The sequence below is a fragment of the Aethalodelphis obliquidens genome, unplaced genomic scaffold (genome assembly GCF_003676395.1).
Source record: "Aethalodelphis obliquidens isolate GAN/ISIS:26980383/991018 unplaced genomic scaffold, ASM367639v1 scaffold83, whole genome shotgun sequence".
In the NCBI taxonomy this organism is placed as follows: Eukaryota; Metazoa; Chordata; class Mammalia; order Artiodactyla; family Delphinidae; genus Aethalodelphis; species Aethalodelphis obliquidens.
The window spans coordinates 2260928-2286515 of NW_020838027.1; the positions used below are offsets into that span (position 1 = coordinate 2260928).

At 40.8% G+C, this 25588-nt stretch overlaps 1 protein-coding gene across 19 annotated transcripts in view; it reads right to left on the reverse strand.

Moving 5' to 3' along the window:
• The window catches only part of WNK1 (WNK lysine deficient protein kinase 1), a 135981-nt gene extending 120465 nt beyond the window's left edge, over positions 1 to 15516 (reverse strand). For all 19 annotated transcript variants that reach the window (XM_027093157.1, XM_027093156.1, XM_027093169.1 and 16 more), the window contains exon 1: positions 14643 to 15516. In XM_027093157.1, coding sequence (XP_026948958.1) covers positions 14643 to 15395 — 753 coding nt within the window. In that variant the 5' untranslated portion in view covers positions 15396 to 15516. The remainder of the gene's footprint in view (positions 1 to 14642) is intronic.
• Between the last annotated feature and the right edge of the window lie 10072 nt (positions 15517 to 25588).

The window sequence follows — 25588 nt, forward strand, 5'->3', positions numbered from 1 at the left end:
ATAATCAGGTATTAAAAGCACCACAAACCAAAAAGAAAAGACTTAAAAAACCCAAATTTCAGTACTTCCCTGGTGGTCCAGTGGGTGAGACTCCAGGCTCCCAATGCAGGGGGCCCGGGTCCAATCCCTGGTCAGGGAACTAGATCCCGCATGCATGCCACAACTAAGACCCAGGGCAGCCTAAATAAATAAACAAAAAAAGAAAAAGAATGAAACACCAAATTTCTATGTTCAGCAACAGCAAAAGAATTATGGTTTGCAAAGGGTGCTAATGAAATAAACCACAAAAAGGAAGGTGTTAAGATATTTTTTAAAAGGAAGTAGTAAACTTAATTTACTGCAGCATCAGCTCTCTTACAACATTTTATTTTAACAGAATAGTCTAGGTCAGTGGTGGCCAACAGAAACATAATGTGAACCACACATGCAATTTTAAATTTTCAGGCAGCCACGTTAAATAAAGTAAAAAGAAACAGATGAAATTAATAATATATTTATTTACCCAATACATCCAAACATTATCATTTTAACATGTAATCAATTTTTTAATTGGAATATTTTAACTTTCAAAAAATACTAAAATCCAATGTGTCTTTTTTATACACAGTGTGTCTTAATCTGGATGCTAAATTTCCATCAGAAAAATCTTAGAAAACACTAATTATGAATAATTTTGATACTAAGATTCATAGAAGTTATTTGTATTTACAGTAAATTCATGGCAGTTCATGTCACCTGTTTTCTTGTAAGGCTTTAAAAAAAAAACAAAAGCTGCATCATATCCCCAAAAGCAACAGCAGAGAGAATGTAAAAGGACAGAAAGTAAATTAATTTTAAAAGAGTAATGCTGCCAAGATGTAGAGAACAAATGTATGGACACCAAGGGGGGAAAGTGGTGGGGGTGGGATGAACTGGGAGATTGGGATTGACATATATACGCTAATATGTATAAAACAGATGACTAATAAGAACCTGCTGTATAAAAAATAATTTAATAAAATTCAAAAAAAAAAAAAGATTACTGCCACCAGAGAAGATGTTAGAGGGAGAAGGGATGGTAGCCCCACTGCAGTGAGAAGGGTGCCTGAGGGACACCAGCCCAGAGGAGCTAAGAGAATGGCTACTCTGGACTGTCTGTACTCTCAACACCCTGACACCAATGGCATGGTGTTTTTCATGCCACCAACAAATTTTTCAGCTCTCTGGTCCCCAACTGGGTGTCCTACGGATTCAATTCATTTCTGACACTAACCACCTGGAGTAAGCATGGACTCCGCAGATTAAGGGCTCAGTCCTACAACAGTGTCTCCACTTCAGATGCTTGCAAGTCCCAGGTTGCCACCTATACTTCTGACCAACGAACAATAAATCCGGGGTTTCCATGACCCCCTCCTCAGGTTTGACAACTTGCCAGAGTGGCTCAAAGAACTCAGGAACAGCCAAATGGAAGAGATGCATAGGGCAAGGTATAGGAGGAGGAGGGCCACAGAGCTTCCATGCCCTCCCTCTCTGATGTACCCCCTCCTAGCACCTTGAAGTGTTCATGAACCCAGAAGCTCTCTAAACCCTGTTGATTAGGGGGTTTTATGGAGGTTTTACTACGTATGCTTGGTTGAGTAAATCACTGGCCATCAGTGAGTAGCTCAATCTCCAGCTCCTCTTCCCCTCCTCCCACAGAGGTGGAGGTGGGAATAATGCTGAAAGCTCCAACCCTCTGATCATGGCAGGGTCTTTCCGGTGACCAGCCCCTACCCTGAAGCCATCTAAGGGCCAGCCAGTCAAGAGTCACCTCATTAGAGCAAAAGATACTCCCATCCCTCTGGAACTTCCAAGGCATTTAGGAGCTCTGCCAGGAATCAGGGGTAAAAATCACATAAATTATTTCTAGACTATGCCAATTCATACATACATTTAGGATAATGAGAAGCAAGTCTGTCACTCTCAGAGAAGTGGGGTGTACATATATGGAAAAGGAGAAAGCTAGAATGAACTCTGTGTTGAATAAGCATTAGAGATATCAACGTGAACTCATGGTTTTCAATAGATATAGATGTATACACACACACAGAGGCAAAAACACATGCATACACATAAATATTTCCTAACTCTTCACTAGAAGAGTCTGGAAACAGTGATGCCCCAGGAGCCTTGTGCACACTTGACCCCCAGATCTCATTTTCTGAATTCTGTTCTACCATAAAAGGAACCAGGCTCCTTGGAGAAATGGCTGGTCCACTGCTGGGATGCAGAAAGAGGAAGAAGAACCTGGAATATCTTGTACAAAAAGTAAGATTATTATCAAAAAATGATAAGATCATGTTAATTAAAAGGACACAGGAAGCAGCTTCTGGCCAGATGTGGGACAATTGCTATGTCTGAATGTATTTCACAGTAAAAAGTTTTTTTAAAAGTATTACTATATCTGTCCATCATGTGAAGAGGGAAAAAATTATATTGTGTAACATTTAGTTAAGTACTGGTTGTTAAAGAAGTCATCTTTAGTCACTGTAGAGGGTAAGGATGATAGATGTTTAAAATACTAAACTAATAAGGTATTCAAACCAAGTGAATACTCAGTAAGATCTATGAAAGCCTGGAAGGGTGGTATTATTGGGAAGTATGGCAGTTTCACTTCTGTCCTTATAAGAGGAATGGAAAACAGTCAAGATTCTCAGCACAGAAATCAAAGCTATGCTTTAGCCAGAAGATGCTCACCAGCAACATATCACTAACGCTCCCCTCTCCACTTATGTCCAAGAGAAAAAAAAAATCTGTAGAGACATAAGAAACTACTGGTACAAATGCAACACAGTTTGTTCACGGAAAGTAAAATCTAAACTAGCACCTCTATGTAGTAGAGTGCTTGGTTAGGCAGAACCAATATTTAAATTGAGAGTCTAATGTTTAAAAATTTCTGGTGTTTTTTTTTTTTTTTTTTTTTTTTGTCCAGGCAAAAAAGAGCAATGTACCTTGGAGTCATCATCATTTTTCTGAAAGAACCACTTGAGTGGACCTTCTCAGTTGGTAACTGAAGCAAATTCTCTGGACCAAGAGAAAGGGTGCACAGTAGACTCTATTCTGACTTGATAAAAACTATCCCTATGAGTAATATTAAATAGTCCTGAAATAAGATAAAGTGTGTAGAAAGTATGCAAAAAAAGGCCAGAAAGTGTTCTGGTAAGCAACTAAGACTCCAAGGCGTTCCCTTTTAAGTGTACTGTTATTAGAAATTCTCTGATTCACTTAAATGGCCCTGAATGAGGTCCACTGGCAGCAAAGTTTCCCCCATGTTATACATACACAATGACGCAACTTACCTTGAAATAAAGGAGAATGAAAATCTAACCCTATGCCTGGGGATGAAAGAGGGAGGGGTGATTTGCACAGTGTGTAGCTGAAGCTGAAAACCCTTAGAGGCTCAGCTACTCTAACCACAACAGTAATATTCTGTAAATCTGTCATATTTTGAGGTGACATCTTGTGTGCCTTAAGTATGGTTACCCCTGGTGTAATGGTATAGGATTGTCTGACTTCAAAGAACCATTTTAGCCTAAAGAATATCCAGGAATCCAGGCCTATGGGTTGATATGCTTATTATTCTGTGCTGGTGGGTAGGTATATAAGCAAATACCACTAATGCACTTTAAGAGTATTACCAAACTTAATACAAAGTCTTGTTACTTGGAGAAGAAAATTTAACTTACCAGGAAATCTTACTGGAGATGAGATAACATCTTATTTCCATAACAATGCTGAATAAATTAAACATTCCAGAGGATTTCAAAACATAATTATGTAATTTATACAAGATTTCTATTTGGAGTTCATAGAAACAAGAGAGGCAAATACTTCCCAATAGTATATATAAAATGTCAAAGTAAACAGTGAAGACAAGGAAAAAGAGGTAAGATTAAAAAAAAAAAAAATCAGGGAAAAAAGTCAATTCATACTGTCAGTATCAAGAACTAAAGCTACAAAAAAAAAAAGAACTAAAGCTACAAACTATAACCTCAATCTCCAAAGTAAATAAAACTAAGTCCTATGGAAATTATAGCAATTAACATGTTGATCTATTCATTGTAGATCCAATATCCTTAAGTCTGCTTTCCTGGTGAGTAAAAGGTAGCATTGATACAATTTTAGGAATTTGTAAGTCCAATTAATTATTACTAACAATGTAAAACTTGAATATGAACAATCTGTATACACAGAAGTCATCTAAAGACCACTGACCAAAATCCCACTAACACTATAACCATTCAATTTGTCTCTATTAGGTAGAAATTTGATACACATAGAACACTAGAAATAATATTCCTTCTCCTTAAAGATTTAAGTCTGAACAGAACGTTCTAGGGACCTCCCTGGTGGTCCGGTGGTTAAGACTTCACGCTTCCACTGCAGGGGGCGCGGGTTCCATCCCTGGTCGGGGAACTAGGATCCCACATGTTGAGTGGCCAAATAAATAAAACTAATAAAAATAAATAAACTGAACATTCTATATCCAATGTAAATAACCAATGTAAATAACATCTAAAAAACCTTGGACACACCAAAAAGTTAATAAAACAAACACGCCATCTCCCTCCTTATAGCATCTATATATGTACACTAGCTAAAAGGCCACTGAAGTGGAGAGTTATTTCATGAACTCAAAGTATAAAAGGTACATGTTGCTCAACGACAAATTATAATTGCTAAACAGAGCAAAAGGACTTAGAATTCCACTAGAACTCAAACTTCTTCCTGGTTTAACTGAAGTATTTTGCAGTGGAAAAAACAAGGACTCAGATAGGCCATGTGATCTTAAACAAGTTATTAAACCTGAGTTAGCTTCCCCAAATATAAAAGTAAGAACATATCTGCCTTGTACTGTTGTTGTGAAAATAACAAAAAATATGATATGGGCATAGTACTGTGCCTGTCACAAGAAAAAAAAAGTCCTATTAGGTAGGTAAGTATTAGTAATTATTAATACTTTTCAGATTAATTAGCAAGGAACACTCTTCAAAAAGACAAGGGCTAGGGCTTCCCTGGTGGCGCAGTGGTTAAGAATCCGCCTGCCATTGCAGGGGACGTGGGTTCAAGCCCTGGTCCAGGAAGACCCCACATGCCGTGGAGCAAGTAAGCCTGTGTGCCACAACTACTGAGCCTGCGCTTTAGAGCCCGCGAGCCACAACTACTGAAGCCCGCGAGCCACAACTGCTGAAGCCCTCACGCCTAGAGCCCGTGCTCTGCAACAAGAGAAGCCACTGCAATGAGAAGCCCGCGCACCGCAACGAAGAGCAGTCCCCACTCGCCTCAACTAGAGAAAGTGTGCGCACAGCAACGAAGAACCAACGCAGCCAAAAATAATAAATAAATAAAATAAACAAATTTAAAAAAAAGACAAGGGCTGAAGAAAGTATATGCAGTTTTTAGGCTTTTTGTTGTAAAACAAGTCCACTTTGACCACATCCTAGAAACAACATAATAATTAAGAATCTTTCTCGTAATGGAGATCTGTTTCCTCAAGTGACACACAAAGATGGTCATTTAGATGCTCCACTAATAAAGTATGTATCACAGGACTAATACGCAAAGGTAGCATTAATGCCAGGAGAGAAACAAACTGTTTAAGAATCAGCACATCACTCCCAACGACTGAGTATTCTGGAAACTAGTTGATAAATGGCATATGAAGTATGAAAACTCTTTAGATTGAATTTAACCATTCATAAAGAATAACCAAAACTAAAACAGTAACTGGCTTAGAATAGACACTTACGATAGATGCTGAAGCAGAGAAAGCAGACAAAATATTATATTTCAATGCTTCAACTTTTTAGACCTTTCCTTGATCATCTATCTATCCACGTCATCCTTGATCACGCCTTCTACTTACCTAACCTTTCTTGCCCCGTATTTGTTCAAACTTGTCTAAAGAAATGGCCTACTATTTTTGTCTCTACTTCTTAACCTCCCTCCGCCACTCTTTAAACCCACTGCAAAGTTTCCACTCTTCTGAAACTGTTAAGATCACCAAATATCTGGAGCAAATGTGACATAATGTTAATTTTTGTTAATTCTGCATGTATATGTGAGTTTGTGATAACATCCTTTGTATATCTTTTCCAAAAAAGGAAGTACTATTTTATTATTAATAGAGAATACATTTTTTAAAAATATTTAACACTTCAGTTATAAAAGCACCACCACACTGTACGTTCTTTGTGGTGTGAATTATATCTCAATAAAGCTATTTCTTTTTTAAAGCACAACTTAACACACGATCTAGATACAGCACATTCCAACAGAACCTTCTGCCATGATGGAAATGTTCTATATGTGCCATCCAGTATGGTAGCCACACATGGCTTCTGACCACTTGAAATGTGGCCAGTACAACTGAAGGATTAAGTTTAAAGTTTTTATTTCATTTTAATTAATTTAAATTTAAATAGCCACCTAAGGCTTTATAGATAGAGAAATTTAGTGACAGTGACCAGCCCAGAAATCTAGGATATTAGCAGAGACTTATACATCTACTTATGCGCTCCTCCCTTATGCAACCTCCCCTCTCATGTAGATAATCTTGAATGTTGCTGGTTAATGACTTAATAGCCAAATGCAATAAACAACTTCAACTGCCTAAACGAATCTCTACACTTCTTTTCTATGCCTTCTAACATCCATTATCCACAACTACTACTATGCCAATTGGACTTCTCTGCTATATTCCTTCCTGGAATTTTATTCCCTTGATATTCCCATTCTCCTAGTGTTCTACTTAGCCTAACCCCTGGGCTCCTTTTTCCTTTGCCCATCCATCAATTATTCCCATTTTGCCCTAGGCCCATTATTCTCCCCTGTCTCTTCCTCTACTTCTCTCTTCATATATATCCTCTCCTTAGATGATTCCATTTACTTCCATTATTTCAGCTATGACTAATATAAACAGCCTCTATTTCTACCTCAGACCCATTATTTGAGCTTCATGAATGTATCCAACAGCCTGGCTGAACTTCCTGGAGGTTTCACAAGTATCTCAAAGTCAACATGTCAAACTGAATACATCTTCATACCCCTTCCCCTCTCAAAAAAACAAAACTCCTTTCTTATGCCCTCCCTCAGTTGACAGAACCATCACTATCCCCACCCACCCTCTTACCCATGCTTCATTTTTCCTCCAAACTCCACTTAATCACTAAACTCTGCATATTTTATCTACTAAATATTTAAAGATTCCACTCCTCTATTACTGTCCTAGTTCAGGCCCTAGAAATCTCATACCCACACATAAAACTAAACTCTACACATCCCTCGTACTCCTTAAATCCATTCTCCACAATTACTACTACGCAAATCTGCCAATTAACTTCTCTGCTTAAAATTCTCTCCACCACCTACAGTTGAGCATTTGTGTGGGAAGGGTGTGAGGACAGTTGGAAGAGCATGTAAATATGATAATGTCTAGGAACTCTTCAGCATGTTAAAGAGATGATATGCTGTATTTCCCAAACTTACCTTAATCCACAATGATCTATCAGTCCAAGTAAAAAGGATATCCACAAAGAGATGAATACAGTCATCCCTCAGTGTCCACCAGGGACTAGTTCCAGGGATGCTCTCCAACCCCCACCCCATGGATACCAAAATCCACAGACACTCAAGTCCCTTCTATAAAACAGTGCTGTGTTTGCATATAACTTATACACATCCTCCTGTATACTTTAAATCATCTCTAGATTATTTATAATACCTAACACAATGTGAATGCTAATATAAATAGTTGTGAACACGATGTAAGTGCTATGCACACAGTTGCTACAAGTGCAGCAAATTCAACTTTTGCTTTTTGGAACTTTCTGGCATTTCTTTTTCCTGAATATTTTCTATCTACAGTTGGTTGAACCTGTGGATGCGGAACCTGCAGATATGGAGGGCGACTGCATATCATGTTATTTAGCTCAAAATTATTAGCCATGAAGATGATCCTATCATTATCCCAAACAACCTGTTTACTTCTATCGACTAATAGAGGAAATGTGTACATCAATAATTATTTGATTCACTAATTCGCTTCACCTCTCACTGTTTGGTTTATATATTAGTGTTTGATTAACACAAAACCATTCACCATGTACATAATGACCAAAACACAGATCATCTGTCACTGAGAAGCTGAACCCTGCCTGCACAAAAGGCATCTACAGAAACAGTGGTTTTACTTAACTAACCTGAATATGACGATTATACCAAGTAGATTTCCAAACACTTTCTTAAATTATTCTTAAACTCTTACGTTTCTTAAGATTTCTTAAATTCCAGGGAAAACTGTATTTGCTTGTGGTGACAAACAGCTTATCTGATGATTCTTTTCTAAAAATCATTAAGCACATTAATGTAGCACAGCACATTTAATATGTCAATCTTGTAATGCCAAGACTCAAGTCACAACATCAAAAACTAAATTCTTTATGAACGCCCACCTGAAAAGTCTAAATTAATACAAATTAAGGTGGACATTATACAATCAATTAAGTCAACCACAAAACCAAGCAAATACTAAAGTTTCTCCTCTTCTGCAGAACATATCAATAACCAATCTTTTTAAAGCCACACACAAAATTAAGCCTGCCACCTGTCAAAGGCATAGTCCTCTTCCAAATAAAAACACTCTTAAGAAAAGCTCTGGCAATTTCTCTTCAGTCTGAAAAACTACTCCCCTCCTTAAGATATAATAAAATCCCTAAACTGACAGAACAAAAAGCTCCTAAAACCCAACTTTAACTAAGAAGTTTAAAATAATTAATTTGTAACAAGTAATAACTTAGAGCCTTCAAAATGGATTTTTTTAAAAGAATCATCGTTTACATTTTTCAAAGTACCTTCACATAGTATTTCAGTTGCTTCTCAACAATCCTGTGAAGTCAGTAAGACATGTTACTAATAAATCAGTGTTACAGATTAAGTTCCTTACTCAGGGTCAGGTAATTGGGTAACAAAGTTTTCTGCCTTTGAGTCGGTTTCCGTTATACAGTGTTGTATTATACCAGAGTCAATCTCCAAATACAAGATTAGAAAATCTGCTGTGGATCAATGAAAGGCAAGGAATATGGATGAAACAACCCCGAGATCTACAACTATTTCTAACAACAGAAAAAACTTAATATTTATCAAAGTATATTGAGCATCTATCGATACTTATATCTTCAAAAACCCCAAAGATTAGTGGAGTAGACAAAGAATGTACATGATTTTTAATCAATGTGAAGAAAAGTATAAGAATGATCCCAAGAGGAAAGATCCTAGTAAATTCGGGAAACTAGTAATTCAGAAAGGCTGCCATTTGGGAAGGTGACAGGTCATGAAATTAGAAAGTTAGTCAGAGGACAGCTAAAGCTAAGGGATTTGAAAACACTGATGACACCATGTTCAACTCCAACATTTCTCCGATAAGTATGGTAGCCAAAGTAAGAGTTCTGCTACATTTTTCAAGCATAAATGTAAACAAATCAAAATTTTCATCAGTACCCTCAAAGACAGCCTAAAAAGATGCTGCATCATCACAGTTAATATTTATGTGCCAGGCTCTGTCCTAAATGTTTTTTATATATACTAATTCATTTAATCATCACAACAACTCTGTAAAATAAGTGCTCTTATTACATTCCATTTTACAGATAATAAACTAGCACAGAAGTTTACCCAAGGTTACACAATCATTAGCTGAGCCAGGATCTGAATTGAAAGTCAGGCATTTTAAGTTCTTAATCACTGTGTTATACTGCAGAAAAATAGTGCCTTCTCCAAATTCAGGTCATGCTAAGTCTCACCTATTCCTGCACACTTGATTGACTTATTTTAAACACGGGACCAAGCAAAATGCAAGATGCTAACAATAAGTAAATATAAAGAACTGATACAGCAAAACCTGATAACTAATTATAGTGAATTTTTCCCTAGTATATGAACATTTTCAGAAATTTTAATTTGAACATAACCACTCTTGCTGTTTTTACAGCTTTATCTAAAAAATTTAGAAGTTACCAGAAAACACAAATAACAGGTTTAAGATGACTTCTGAAAATGAGAGCCCCGTTTTAGATGAACGTTTCCACAGGGATTAATAACTAGGGTGACTTTCAAATGACCAGGATCTTGCACTAGCATCCAAATGTCAAAGAGTGAACTGAGTCACCAGGCAACAAAAGATTCCCAATTTGTTTTACACAAAAACAATCTCTTGGGCATCCCTGGTGGTGCAGTGGTTAAGAATCTGCCTGCCAATGCAGGGGACTCAGGTTCAAGCCCTGGTCTGGGAAGATCCCACATGCCACAGAGCAGCTAAGCCCGTATGCCACAACTACTGAGCCTGCGCTCTAGAGCCCATGAGCCACAACTACTGAGCCGGTGCTCTAGAGCCCATGAACCACAACTACTGAGCCTGTGAGCCACAACTACTGAAGCCCACGTGCCTAGAGCCCGTGCTCTGCAACAAGAGAAGCCACCGCACCAAAACAAAGAGCAGTCCCTGATCACTGCAACCAGAGAAAGCCAATGTGTAGCAATGAAAACCCAACGCAGCCATCAATCAATCAATCAATCAATCTATATTTAAAAAATGGTCATCAAAAACAAATCAAAAGGGCTTCCCTGGTGGCACAGTGGTTGAGAGTCCGCCTGCTGATGCAGGGGACACGAGTTCGTGCCCCGGTCCGGGAAGATCCCACATGCCGCGGAGCGGCTGGGCCCGTGAGCCATGGCCACTGAGCCTGCGCATCTGGAGCCTGTGATCCGCAATGGGAAAGGCCAAAAAAGAGAGAGGCCGGCGAAACCAAAAAAAAAAAAAAAAAAAACCCAAAAGAAAATCTCTCTTTCCAAGTTCTTACACTAGAAACAACTGTGATATTAAAGGTAAATAAGAGAAAAGGAAAACATTTAAGCTCTTAAGACTTAAGAACTAACTATATCATTAAAAAAAAAAATCAACCTAAATGTAATTCTTTTTCAATAAATCATAATAATAATTTAAAATATATGCAATAAATCTACATATATTTTAAATTAAATCTTACCTACCCCAAATTATCCTGTCCTTAATTCTATTCGGTCCTGTTTAGAAGGGACAAAGGATTACTTCAAACAAGTCACCAATCATTCTTTAATTTGCACAGCAGCTACCCTTGAGTTACCTGAATTCTGCCCATACTCCAAAAATCAGTGACTCGGAGAATTTAAAAACAAACAAGAAAAACTCCAAAGACTATTCCCTGAAATTCAGTTCCTGAAACTAAGAGTTACTGCAGGTTCCTAAAAAACAAGAAATGTGGCACAAATTTAAAAAATACAGGTAAGAAAAATCCTCAATATTCAAATGGGAAGATACAGTTCAATTAATTATTTTAAGAACTATAGCAAAGAAATGTTATGGTTTCTTAACCACAGAACCACATCCAATTTCTGCAGCACTGACAAACTTTTCATAAAACATTAATATCATATACTCATGATGAGACATGAGTCTTAACTTGCGAAAAGCCAGAGGAAAATAGACTATAAGTATTTTGGAGCTTAATCAAAATTTATGATTTGACCTCTCCTTTCAGGTAGGTCTGGAAACAATCTCATCAATATATCAAGTGAACTCAGTATTTAGAAGTAGCATGGGGAGAAAAGTGCTTAGAGTAGAGCAACCATTCTTGAATTTCCATGTTTTCTTCAAGCAAACTATGCTATGTTTCTTTAAAACAAAAAGCAAAGAAGAATCCTTCCTAAAAAAGCAACGTAAATTCTGCAAAGTCCAGCAATAACATTTTCTGACCAAGCCAACAGAGAAGTAAAATTAAAGCACAGCCTACCTAATAAAACCAGGTAAAGAAATTTTCATCTTAAAAGATCTGTTATCTCTTAAAATCCTGTGGTATCAAAGTATTACCTACATATTATTTATTAAGAGTCAATATTTGTTTTACTAAGTAACTATGCATATTGTGACTCTAAAAATAAGCTTGATGGAAACAAATTTGACTTGTATACCACACTCACCCGTTCTCCACCCCAAAAAGCCTATTTATTTCTCCATTTGAAGTGATAAAATCAACACCCAAATCAGAAGTCTGGAATTTGCCATGGTTACAGGATAGGATTTCTCCAAAAATCTGACAGTAACTTCCACGTCAAAACAGAACAGCTTCATTTGAGATTTACTAATTAACCATCTACTGTATTACAAATGCTTTAACATTTCTCAAATTATTAGAACCCCAACCAGTTTAATTTCCGTTCTTTATCAACCCAAGCAAGTCATTTACCTGCTCTATGACTTCAGGTTCTTTATTTATCAAATAAGCAGCTGGGCAGAATAACCTAAGATCTCTTCCAGTTTTAATACACAAGATTTTTAACTCGACAACTGAACACAATATTTCTCCAGTCCTCCTACAGAAAAATATGCATATTAATAAATATACATTTAGTGAAAAAAAGCTTTCCTTTTTTCCCAGTGATTTAGTAATCCCTTGGCTTGTCCTTCAGTTTAGATCCAAAGACAAAAACCCAAACATTAACCTACTGAATAGGTTATTAGGCAAAAGTTCTGGCCAAAAAATCATAAACACTGTCCAACTACTGCTATAAAGGATCCTGGGGCTAAGATAATCACATTTTAAAAACCAAAATGAAAAATTGTAGAAGTAGGGTCAAATGACATATATGGAAGGTTCCAAACCAGGGTACCAAACAAATGAACTAGGATTCATTTGGTTCTCCAGCCAAACCCTGAACTAACGTAAAAATAATATGGCGACATTATTATATGTAAGGATAGCAGATATTCTTTTGTTTAACCATGACCATGCCTAGGTAGAGAACAAAAATCTAAAAAGTCATCAGTTCTAGGAAAAACTGAGAAGCTTAGACAAAATTCTTATTCTGACATTAGACAAATTGAGGTTTTCTTCCCCACTGTATCATTAGTTTCAGGATAATAAACTATCAGAAAATTCCAAGTGACAAAAAAGGAAAACACACACATTGCATCCATAAGGTGCTCAACATTTACTTGGGTCTAGTCTTAAGAGAGTAAGGTAACTAATTAAGGGAAAAAAAAAAACTGTTAAAAAGCACCTATTCAAACATGAAACTACAGAAGAATAAAATCCAGGATCAGTAGCAATAAGCACCTGAGGTACAAAAAAGAAACAGGTGTCCGCCTGTAAACCAAAAGAAATCACACATAAGCTTTTGAGTATGACTGACCAACCAGAATAAAGTTATAGTTTCACAATTTTTTTTAAAAAAAGGTCTGCCACCTTCCCAACTCTAAAACACTATAAAATTGAGTAGGTTTTATTTCACAGTGCCTTAGAAGTTCTATATCACTAACTATAAAACTTAAGAAATTACATTCCAAAAAAACCTGTCAGTTTTGAAGTTTACTTCCTTCCACATGTTAATTTCCCTTCACACTTGATATGGCCTTGGTCATTTGGAAGGTGACATTCAAAGGGTTAAGTGTTAACATATTAGTTCATGGATAATAGATAAATTACTAGATCACTCAGGTACTTTCATACCCTAATTCAGCTTGGTCCATTTTCTTGGCAAGAAGAATATGGATACTGGCATTTTTCATGTATAATGTAAGTGGCTTTTTCATTCAGTTTAACTCTGCTTCTTCCCATAATCTATGTATGTTCACTTGCAGGTGAGGACAACATTCAATCAAGCTGCTACAGGTCAAGCAACAAGCAGCCCAAACCCAGCTACTTAAACCTAGAATGTCCTTGTCAACCAGGATGACACACCATGAAAACCATTTCATTTACACCATGAAAACCTCCCAGAGAGGTGAAAAAGGAAGCTTTGTGACTCCTTTGTACTCCTGGGAAAGTCTGGCTTAAAAACTTTTTACAACAAAGTTAAAACAACGATAATGACATTACGACTCTCAAAGCACATATACAATTTTACATAAGCTCCTGTACTACCCACGGTATAGTGAATGGGCTGAAGACATACTAGTTTTAATTAACAACGTCAGATCGCTGCTAGCTATCACAAGGTTTATGCACCATTAGGTGAAACTGTATCAACCACTTACTGTAACTTTCTAGTCCCAAATTATTTATCCAGAGAAGGAAGCCTTTCTTATAGTTTATTAAATGCCTGTGTGATCACCAACTAAGATATATCCAAAGGAAGTCAGTCAGGAACAAGGTCGTTCTTAATCTAAAAGGACAGCCTGATCTCAGGAACGGAAACACGCATCTAACACACCAGCAGCTCATCACTGCAGACCCCCTGAGGAGCACAAGGCAAGAAGACTGTACTTTCCTAACTCAAAAACTTCCCCACTAATTCCGTTTCCTGCCAGACGAGTAAAACAATGACGAATAGGCAATGCGTTTGTATCAGGATGACTTTAATCACTCCTCCCTAGGAGCACATCTCTTTGGCTACCAATACTAACTCCTATCCTACCCAAACACCTAGGTGCATGCCCCAAATTCTGGCTTCTCTTCCAAAAGCTGGGCTCCCCCCATTTCGGAGCAAACAATCAGAGAAAGACATGCAAAGGGCGAACTCGGCAAACTGGCCGAACCGAGCCAAATCGGGGATCCAAACCACCGAGAAATAAAGAAGTAGGCGGGGCATACCTGCAGTTCACACCAGGCGACCTCCACGGTGGTTTCGGTGTCCAGACCTTTGTAGACCGTCTTAAAGGAGCCCCTGCCGATCTCGATGTCAAACTTGAGAAAGCGACCATCATTGGACATTCCCACGGCCTTGGTCTCCAGCTCTTCGATGTCATCCTGCTGGCGGCTCCGTTCCTCCTGGGGTTCCTTGGCGCTGCCGCCGCCGCTGCCACTTCTCGACGACGGGGGCTCCTCTTTGCTCCCCGCGTGGCCGGGCTGGGCAACCTGGCGGTCTCTGCCGGCGCTGCCCGCGGCCGAGGCGGCGGCTGGGCCCGCGGCGACCGGCTCCCCGGGGGCGGCGGCGGCGGGCGGCTGCTGGGCCACATGGCCGGCAGCGGGGGTCAGGGTCTCCTCGCGCTGGGGCTCCGGGGGGCTCCGTTGCGGGACCACCGCGGCCGCGCTCGTCTGGGGCAGCGGGAGCGGGAGGCCGGGCAGCTCCAGCGCCGTGGCGTTGGAGTCGCAGATAACGCTGCGGCGGAAGAAGCGGTGCTCGGTGGTGGTGGTCGCGGCCGCCCCCCGGCTGTCCTTGTCCATGGTGTGGCGGCGACGCCGGTACTCCTCCGTCCTGCCGGCTCCGGCGTCGGCCGCCGCGGCGCCCAGTTTCTCTCCCACCGAGGAGTCCGAACTGGAGCCATTCTTGGGGGGAGGCGCCGGCGGCGAGAGGAACAGGGAGCCCGGCGCGCTGCTCTGCTGGTCGGCGGCGCCGCCAGACATGGTGGGAGCGGGAGCGAGACGGGCGGCTCGAATTCGCAGAAGAAGTGGGCCGGCCCGGGGCGGCGAGGCTGCGGGCCGACGGCCCCTCACTCAGCACTGACTCGGCGGCCCGAGCAGGAGGCGGGGCCGCGGGCCCGGTTGCGGCGGCCGCTGCGGCTCTCGAGGCGCGCTGGTCGGGGGCGGCGGCGGGGCGGAGGCACGGGGGCTGGCGCCTCACGGCCCGCAGCCATCGTGCGGCAAGCGGCTGCCGGGCGGGCTGGAGCGGCGGGGGCGCGCGGTCATGGGGGCGGCGCGGCGGCCCGCACCGAGTCCAGACGGAGGCGGCCCGGCTGCCCGCCGCCGCCGCCGCCGCGGCACGGGGCGGGCTGGGCCCTGAGGCGGCGGCGCGCGCGGACCCCCGAGCGGCGGCTGCTCGGCGCGGAAGCAGGGGAGGCCGCACCGGGGCTCGCGGCCAGGCGGGTGGCCGCTCCTCCTCCCCGCCCTGCTGGACGGCCTCACAGGCCGCCCATCGCCCGACGCGAGGGACCGACGCGCGACGCGGAGGAGCGGCCCCCGGCCCCGGGCCTCGCCGCCCGCCCCGGGCCGGGCGGACCCCGTCCTCTCTGGGCCGGGGCCGGGGGCTGACGGAGGGAGGGCTGGCGTGGGAGGGCCCGAGCCTGCTGCTCCTCCGGGCCGAGGAGGGCCGGGAGAAGAAGGGCAGTCACCCGGTTGGGCACCTTCTGTCACGAAGACCGGTGCAGAGACGCCGCGACAGAAACGCGGCGTCCGCGGGCGAAACTCGGCGCTAAATGGCGCCGGGAGTCTGAAGCCTCCACACAGCCCGCTCGAGCCCCGCCCCCCGCTGCACGGGGCACCCCACCCCCCACCCCGCTCGCGGGGCTCTCGCGCAGGCGTGCCCGCCCCGAGACCCACTGGGACTTGTAGTTGGCTTCTTGAGGAATGAATGGGACAGAGGAGGAAGGCGCCTACAACTCCCGTGATGCCCTGCGATGGCTTAGGCTGATGCCTGACGGGAGCTGTAGTTCTCTCTGAAACCTCCCCTTCTGGAAGGCGGATGGGAGCGTCACCGTGAGTCGCTAAGCCCCATCCTTCAGTGGGCGCTAGCTAGGAAAATCATGACTTAGGCATTAATTGTGTTAGGAAGGAAGGGAGAAGAAAAGGAGAGGGAGGCAGGACAAGGGGAGAGGCTCCCACCATGCTGTGCCACGGCGAGAGCGAGCTCTTGGGGTTGCCATGGATGGAAAAAGAGCTGCTGTTCCTGTTTAATGTGGAGCGGCGTTGGTGCCGGGGCGTGGGCAGAGAGCCGGGGGAGCTGGACCCCTTTCCTGGGGCGACAGACTTTGTGCATAACATTGATTGGATAGGTTAGGGAACCTCCCTTCCATGGCACTTAAGGCCGCATCCTCGGCTCCAGCCCAGGACAGATATTCTGGCTCTCAAGAAACGGGCCGCCCCACTGCAGTCAAGGGTCACAGCGAACTCCGCCCGGAAAAAGCGCGCAGCACGCGCGGGAGGGGGCGGATTCAAGAAGAGACGGGGTCTAACGTATCTTTGCGTCTTTTACCACAAACTTGAGGGCCGAGTTGACTCGGATGAAACTTAATGTCCGCCTGTTTGCTTGGTGCTTAGTAAAACAGCATCCAGCTTCCTCTAGAGGTGCCTGCATGTACCCGTGTGATTGACACCACGGCTTTGGACGTGCGGCTTTCTCGAAAGCATCCTTGGGCTCCCGGGACCTTTGCTCCTCGCAGCCACTCAAGATGGTGCAGGTGATGAGCACCAGGGGGCGCCCGACGGAGGAGGAAGCCAAACCCAGATGGCGGTTGAAAGTCTAGCCCAACGATAGGAGCGGGAAGTGCTGAAACGTGCGCAACCGCGCCGAGCGCGCGCGCTCCGCTCAGTCTCGGGCCCCCGAGCCCGCTGGGCACCCGCTCGGGAGCGCACGGCCCGTGCGGCCGCACAGGGAGGACAGCGGTTGGAAGCAGGCGGACGTAAGATTCTTTAGCGCTTAGTTTCCTAGCAAATGCCCAAACGGGCTGCATGAGCTCCACTTGGAGAAGTTTGTCTCTGCAATTCATAGCAATTCATCTGATACGTAGAATAGTTAACACTACTTCTCAATTTTTTGTTTATCAAAAGCTACCCTTTGAGGTATACAAAAACAGTTTGCTTTAAAACCGATGGTTGTCAGGTTTTATGAAGGTGGAAGATTATGAACATTTTAAAATGCGAGTTTAGTAGGGGCCACTAGAGTCTTCAAATATTAGAGTTCCATTGTTTTAAAGAATATCCCCTTCACTCGTTTGCTATGGTAACGGCAAATATCATTATGGTATATGTATTAAGTGGTTTGTCTCAACCGTAAACTCGGTGCAAAGCAAGGGGAGAAATGACTTTAAAATACATTTGTATGGTACTTCTTGAGGCAGCTTCTTAGAACTTGCACAATTGTTGCTTTACTAGGAAAAGCAGTCTACTTTAAAACATGAGACAACTAATTATAAATTGATGAGTTAAAGGGAGATCAGTAAATCACAATGGTCGTGTTTTGGCACCATAAAAAAAAATGAGGATATTTCTGTGTGAATGGTCATTAAAAGCCTTTATTACTACCTGGCCCTGCTTACTGGGCCATGAACCTTTGGCCACACTGCATTGGACACAAGTCCCATGACAACCACCATGCTCTATTGACATGTTATTTCAGCAGGGAACAACTAAATTCATTGTAAATAATTGAATTAACTGTTGACTTAACACTAGGCTTGCCCATGTGACAGCTTTTCCTACTTGGGTTATGTTAGCTTCACCAGGAAAACAGGTACAACGTTAGATTTAAAGCTTAAACTGTGTATGTGAATATTTTACTGTGGACACTTATTTGTTCAGCTCCCTTTTCAACACTTACCCACTTTCAGTTAGCATGGTATTTTCTATTACTCATTACTATTATATCCCTAATAGTTTATATTTATATCCCCTAATAGTTCTTTTCCTTTCTCTGTCACTTCAATTTTCAAGTAAAGAATTGACCTCTCTGTAACCCATATAAGACATCAAGAGGTAGGAGAAAGAACCCAGGACACCATGGATGCACTAAGCTCAGAGATTTGACTTCCTGGTGGGTACGTCCATACTAAGAATACAAGTATTTTATTCTCTCTCACCATGTTCTTAATTCACTTTAGTCCTTATTCATTTTATCACGTTGATTCATATTTCTTTCTAGTTCCCATCCATTCACATTTTATGTTTACATGGTCCCTGCCATTGGTAACTGGCCAGCAATGAAAGCCAGAGATACCTTTGATTTAGACAGTGGATGAATACACAAAATCTATTTTATTTTGTATGTGGCATAATGTATAGGGTAGCACCTTGAAGTGTAGAGAAAAAAAATACCATCTTAAGAGAATTCCTCCTTTTTTGTCTCTTTTCCCTCATTTCTCATGCTCTTTTGTCTTGTCTATGATACTTCTTATTTTACCTCCTTGTTATTTGCAACTCAAGGAAGAAGGGAGAATCAGACAGTTAAACAATGAAGAATAGATTTTTAAACCTTTTTTAATTATAAATGAAATAAAGGGGGATGAGACTTGCCCTATACCAAAGCAAATTGGAAAACCATAGGATTAAATCTGTATGGTATTGAGATAAGCATAGATAATGGAGAGAATACGGAAACATGTGTATTTAGAGTTCTATGTGTGTATGAGCATCCCATAAACGAGAAAGGCGGCGTTTCAAGTCAGTGGGGTAAAGATTAATAAACAGTGCTTGATCAATTAGTTATTAGTTTGAAAAACAAATTAGGTTAGATGTCTACCTCACACCATTTACAAAATTAATATCCACACAGTTTAAAGAGCTATTTTTTTAAAAAGAGCTGTAAGAATTTTTTAAATATAGGGGAACGTGGGATAGGAAAGGACTTCAAAGAACAATCCAAGAGTCATAAAGAAAAACATTTGACTGTTATCAAAGTTGACAATTCTGGTCAATAAAGCACAAATGATGAGCTGGCAGAAAAACTTAGAACCTATATAACAAAAGGCTAATAACCAAAATACATAGATAACACCTTAAACCACAGAGAAAAAGACACCTGTATAGAAAAGGGGGGAGAAGATAGGAAAAGACAATTGAGACAGTGGGAAATGCAAATGACTGAAAAAATTCTGGAATCCAGTAACTAGGGAAGTGCAAGCTAAAATAAGATATATATTTTTTCTTCAAAAAAATTAGCAAAATTTTTAAGGGTTTATAATATCAAGTGTTGGCAAGGGTGTGGAGAAACTCGTGCTATTAATGATAACATAAATTAGTACCACCTTTTCTGAGGGCAGTTTCTTAGTTAAAATGTACAGTGTGCATAGCCATTGATCCAGCAGTCTCCCTTTCTGGTACCTACCTGAGAGAAATACTTGCGCCTGTGCACGAAAAATGAGAAGGTCCACTACAGCTTTGTAACCAAAAAGTGAAACAATCTGCATGTATGTTGACAAGAAAATAAACTATGGTATACTTAATTTTGACAACACCACGCAGCAGTAGAAGAGCAGGAAGTGAATATATATGTGGTCACATAAAAATAGTAAAAAAACTCAAGTTGCAGAATAATAGGTATTAGATCATATGTTATATTTTTACATTATGTTTCTATATGTATTTAAATGCACAGAGAAAAAGCCTGGGCAATACCCACCAAAATGATATGGGAATCCATACCATCTTCCAGGCCGTAACAAGTTCTCACAAGAAGAGATTGATCAGCATTACCTAGGAAGCTGTTACAAAACACACCTGCTGGAGCGTTTCACCACCACCACCCCACCCAACCTGGGTGTGTTTTTGGTGAAAGAATTCATTGCAAGCAGACCTGCACTACAATAAAAGTCGTTGTTTTTTAAGTTCTTTAGGAAAAGAAAATGTTAGTAGATGGATTAGTAAATTAGGATTTCAATAGGGAATGAGAAACACTGGAAAAAATAAATTTGTTGGGAAATAGAAAAGCATTCTTTTAAATCACATTAAAAGATAAATATCAATTTAAAGAAAATATGATAATAATGTATTGTATATAATTTACCTTTATAAATTTATAAGTTACTTTTATATATAAAAGAAAATGGGTAACAGTTACAGCACGAAGGACAGATAGGGTAATGGAAGAATACTATTATAAAGTTCTTAACACTATATGTGACATGGCATAATATTATTTAAGGGTAAATTATAATAAGTTAAAAATATATACAGTAAACACTAAATCACTAAAATTATAAAACAAAGTTATAATTAATAAGCCAATAGTAGAGATAAAATTGAATCATTAAAAGATACTTAAATCAAAAGAAGGCAGAAAAAAGGGCTTCCCTGGTGACGCAGTGGTTGAGAGTCCGCCTGCCAATGCAGGGGCTGGGCCCGTGAGCCATGGCCACTGAGCCTGTGCTGCGCAACGGGAGAGGCCACAACAGTGAGAGGCCCGCGTACCGCAAAAAAAAAAAAAAAAAAGAAAATTACAGTTTAATATCTCTCATGAGCATGATACAAACATCCTGAACAAAATTTTAGTAAATAAAAACCAGTGATATTTTTCAAAAAAGGATAATATATCATGTTCAAGTTGGGTTTATCTCAAGATATAATAATAAACATAATATTAATACAAAAATAATCAGTGTGATTGGCCATATCAGCAAACAAACAAAAAAATCATATGATCATCTCAATAGATGCATAAAGATCACTTGACAAAACTCAACAATTATTCATTATTTAAAAAATCCTTCCACTGACTATAAATAAAAGGGAACTTTTTCAATGTGATAAAGTTCATCTACAAAAAACCTAGAGCTAACATCATGCTAAATGGTGGAAGAACCAATGCTTTCTCTCTAAGGTGGCAGACAAGGTAAGAATATTCACTCCCACTACCTTATGTAACGTGGTACTGGCTGTCCTGCTCAATGTAATGAGAGAGGATAAAAGGTGAGAGGCATGCAGACTATGAAGAAAGAAGTACAAGTGCCTTTATTCACAGATAGCCTAAGGAGCGTAAAAAAAATAGCACTGCTAGAACTAGGAAGTGATTTAACAAGGACACTGGATACAAGGTCAATATACAAAAATCAACTGCATTTCTATATACAAGCAATGGACAATCTAAAATTAAAAATTTTTAAATATATCGCTTGGCTTTCAGACTTCAGCAAGTTTCCAGTGACTGTCCCCTCACAGAAACGTCAATTTGAACGAATATCCACATGCAAAAGTACCTTCACAAGAGCTAAGGATTCCAGGTGGGGATTAGAGCACCTGGGTGGAGCAAGAAGTAAGAAAAGATGCATTGAGGAGGGAAGGAAAGACAGTTTCACATTATCTCTGTCACACCTTCCCCAACCCCAGGCAGCCCAGTGTGAAGAGAGACACCCTCCCAGTGGGAGAAAGAGAATGAAATGAACACTTGAGCTTACTAAAGCCCCAGGACCAGGCCTACCCCAATGCCAGACCGACCCCTGTGGCCCCAAGCTCCAGCAGAACCAGAGCCCCGGCCTGCCCCAGCAGACCTCAGCACTGGGCCAGCCCCCATGGGACCAGGCTTGATGCCTAATATTACAGTCCTAGATACCAGGCCTGCCTCTGTGGACTCAGGTCTTCAGCCTACCACCACAGCCTTAGGTACCAGACCTGCCCCATGGATCCAAGTGCCAAGCTCAACCCAGTGGACTTAGGCTTCAGGCCCACCCCATGATGGACTGAGGCACTAGGCCTGCCCACCTGTTGACCCAGGCACCAGACTTGCTTGCTGAAGGGCTCCAGAGCAAGCCTGGAGATAACCAACAGATGTGCAATCCAGAATCCCTGGATGGGCTGCCTGGTGAAGGGCTTCCCCTGTCGAAATCAGTCTGTAAAGACTAGAAGAGGTGCCTGCTTCTTCAGGTGTACATACATCAACACGAGGCCACAAGGATCACAAATAATCAAGTAAGCATGCTAGCACCACAGGAAAATAATAGAGCTCCAATGACTGATCCCAAAGTAACGGAGATCTATGAACGGTTCGACCCAAAATTGAGAATAATCCTCTTAAAGAAATTCAGTGAAAGACAAGAAAATACAAACAACTAAATGAAACTAGTGATTTCCTGGGTATGACACCAAAAGCACAAGCAACAAAAGCAAAAATAAACAAGTGGGGCTACATCAAACTAAGAAGCTTCCGCAATGCAAAGAAAATAATCAAAAAAATGAAAAGGCAACCTACAGAATGGGAGAAAATTTTTGCAAACCATAGAGCTGATAAGGGATTAATATCTAAAATATGTAAGGAACTCATACAACTCGACAGCAAAAAAACAAATAACCTGATTTAAGAATGAGCAAAGGACCTGAATAGATATTTTTCAGAAGAAGACATCTAAATGGCCAACAGGTATATGAAAAAGTGCTGTGTCACTAATCATCAAGGAAATGCAAGTCAAAACCTCAGTGAGATAACACCTCACGCCAGTTAGAATGACTGTCACCAAAAAGACAAGAAATAAGTGTTGGCAAGGATGTGGAGAAAAGGGGACCCTTGTGCATTGTTGGTGGGAACGTCACTTAGTGCAGCCACTATGGAACACAGCATGGAGGTTCCTCAAGAAAGTAAAAATAGAACTACTATATGATCCAGCAGTTCTACCTCTGGGTATTTATTTGAAGGAAATGAAAACACTAACTCAGAAAGATATGTGCACTCCCATGTTCGTAGTAGCATTATTTACAGTAGCCAAGACATGGAAGCAACCTAAGTGTCCATCAATGGATGAATGGATAAAGAAGATGAGGTATATGTACAAAATGGAATATTATTCAGCCATGAGGTAAAATAAAATCCTGCCATTTGTGGCAACATGGATGAACCTTGAAAACATTATGCTAAGTGAAATAAGCCACACAGAGAAAGACAAATACTATATGATCTCACTTACATATGGAATCTGGGGGAAAAAAAATGATTGAATTCATAGAAGCAAAGAATAAGAATGGGGGGGCAGTGGCAGTGGGGGAAACAAGGAGATGTTGGTCAAAGGGTACAAAACTGCAGTTATGTAGGATGATTAAGTCCAGAGATCTAATTATAGGCATGATGACTATACCTAATAATACTGTATTGAACACTGAAAATATGCTAAGAGAGTAGATTTCAGGCAAACTCATCACATCCAAAAATGTAATTATCTGAGAAGATGATATGTTAATTAGCTTTACTATACTAATAATTTCATTATGGATATATATATCAAATCATCAAAAATATATACAATTTTTATTTTTAAAAATATAAATAAATTTAATGTTAATTAAAATAGTGTCAAGAACATACTATACTTAGGAATAAATTTAGCAAACTATGCACAAGATTTATATACTAAAAGCCACAAAATATTACTGAGAGAAATTAAAGACAAATAAATGGGAAGATATATCCTGTTTTCGATCAGAACACACAATAGTGTTAAGATGTCAGTTCTCCCAAAATTGATCTGTAGATTCAATGCAACCTCAATCAAAATCCCAGCAGACTTTTTAAAAATGAAAATTGACAGGGACTTCCCTGGTGGTCCAGCAGTAAAGAATCTGCCTTCCAATGCAGGGGACGCAGGTTCAATCCCTGGTGGGGAACTAAGATCCCACATGCCGTGGGGCAAGTAAGCCCACACGCCGCAACTACTGAGCTCATGTGCCTCAACAAGAGAGCCTGCATGCTGCAAACTACAGAGCCCATGTGCTCTGGAGCCTGCGCCACAACTAGAGAGAAGCCAGCATGCCACAAAACAGCCCGTGGCCACAACGAAAGACCCCGCGTGCCACAACTAAGACCCAACGCAGCCAAAAAAGAAAAGAAAACTGCTCTGATTTTTTCAATACCTACGTGTAAAAGAGACTAGGAAAATACAGCCACCGTAATACTTTAAGACAGTATATAATGGGACTTCCCTGGTGGCACAGTGGTTGAGAGCCTGCCTGCTGATGCAGGGGACACGGGTTCATGCCCCGGTCCAGGAAGATCCCACATGCCGCGGAGCGGCTGGGCCCATGAGCCATGGCCGCTGGGCCTGCGCGTCCGGAGGCCACAACAGTGAGAGGCCCGCATACCGCCAAAAAAAAAAAAAAAAAGACAGTATATAATGGAGGAGTCTAAAAAAAAAAAAATTGACAGACTGATTCTAAATTTACATAGAAATAAAAGGACCTGATATAGCAGAAACAATTTTGAAAAAGAACAAAGTTGAAAGACTTATACTACCTGATTTCAAGACTCACTGTAAAGCTGCAGTCATCAAAACAGTGTGGTCCTGACTTAAAGATTGACAAATGATCAGCTGATCAGAATAGTGAGTGCCAAAATACAAATAGACAAAGGTGCCAAGGTAATTCAAAGGAGAAAGGGTAGCCTTTACAACAAATAATGCTGGAACAATTGGGTGGCAAGTCCTTTCCTCATATAGTACATAAAACTTTACTTGAGTTGGGTCATACACTTAAATATAAGAGTTAAAACTGTAAAACTTCCAGAAGAAAACGTAGGAGAAAATCATTGTGATCTTGGGTTAGACAAAGAATTTTTGGACACAAAATGCACATAAAGAAAAAATTGTTAAACTGGACTTCATAAAAATTTTTTTTAATTTGTTTTTTAAAAGAAATGTTATAAAAATGAAAAGGCCACAGAATAAATATTGCAAAACAAATATCTGGAAAAATATTTGTAAACAAAATATATAGGGAACTCTTACAACTCAACATTAAGATAAATAGTGCAATTTTTAAAAAGTGTGCAAAAGATTTGAACAGATACTTTACCAAAGAAGATAAATGGATGACAAATAGGCACATGAACAGATGTATTGCATCATAATTAGTCATTGATGTAGTGAAAATTAAAACCACAGTGTAATATTACCACATACTTACTAGAATGACTAAAGGAGACAGAGAATACCAAGTGTTGACAAGGATGCAGAGCACCTGGTTCTATCACACGTTGCTGATGGGAATACAGTGGTACAGCCAGTTTGGAAAATAGTGTGACTTTCTAATAAAGTTGAACATACACTTACCATATAATCCAACAAATCCACTGCTAGGTATTTCCCAAGAGAAATGGAAATGTATGTCCACACAAAGACATTTCAGAGTAATTT